This window comes from Galeopterus variegatus, unplaced genomic scaffold (genome assembly GCF_000696425.1).
Source record: "Galeopterus variegatus unplaced genomic scaffold, G_variegatus-3.0.2 Scaffold103685, whole genome shotgun sequence".
Lineage (NCBI taxonomy): Eukaryota > Metazoa > Chordata > Mammalia > Dermoptera > Cynocephalidae > Galeopterus > Galeopterus variegatus.
In genome coordinates this window covers 1-781 of record NW_007829796.1, presented here as the reverse complement: position 1 = coordinate 781, position 781 = coordinate 1, and the positions used below count along the sequence as shown (strand labels likewise).

General features: G+C 42.8%; 1 protein-coding gene across 1 annotated transcript; it reads left to right on the top strand.

Annotated features, from left to right (window-relative positions):
• Positions 1 to 3: 3 nt before the first annotated feature.
• LOC103584766 (olfactory receptor 8K3-like) lies at positions 4 to 775 on the top strand (the record flags this gene model as incomplete). Its single annotated transcript, XM_008565642.1, has 1 exon — positions 4 to 775. A coding segment is annotated over one exon (772 nt), but the record flags the coding sequence as incomplete, so codon positions are not given.
• Positions 776 to 781: the final 6 nt, after the last annotated feature.

Here is a 781-nt window from a genome sequence, read left to right as displayed (position 1 = left end):
ACTAAGATCGACGACAGGCTCCAGACACCCATGTACTTTTTTCTCAGACATCTGGCTTTCACTGATCTTGGCTATTCAACAGCTGTGGGACCCAAAATGTTGGTAAATTTTGTAGCTAATCAAAACAGAATCCCCTTTAGTTGGTATGCTGCACAGCTAGCTTTCTTCATCATGTTCATCACTAGTGAAATTTTTATTCTATCTGCAATGGCCTATGACTGGTATGTGGCCATCTGTGACCCTCTGCTTTACACAGTAGTCATGTCACAGAGAGTGTGCTGGGTGCTTGTAGCAGTCCCCTATCTCTACAGTGCCTTTCTCTCACTGATAACCACCATAAAAATTTTTATTTCACCCTTCTGTGGCTATAATGTCATTGGTCATTTCTACTGTGACAGTCTTCCCTTGTTGAATTTGCTGTGCTCAAGCACACGTGAAATTGAGCTGATAATACTGATCTTTTCAGAATTTAACTTGGTTTCTTCTCTTCTGATAGTCCTTGTGTCCTACACACTGATCCTTGTGGCCATCTTCAGGATGAACTCTACAGAGGGCAGGTGCAAGGCCTTCTCCACCTGTGGATCTCACCTGATTGTGGTAGTTGTATTATATGGGACTCTGCTCTTTATGTATGTGCAGCCCAAGTCCAGTCACTCCTTTGATACTGATAAAATAGCCTCTGTATTTTACACTCTGGTAATACCCATGCTCAATCCCATAATCTACAGCTTGAGGAACAAAGAGGTCAAAGGTGCCCTGCACAGGTTATGCAAAAGTCTGT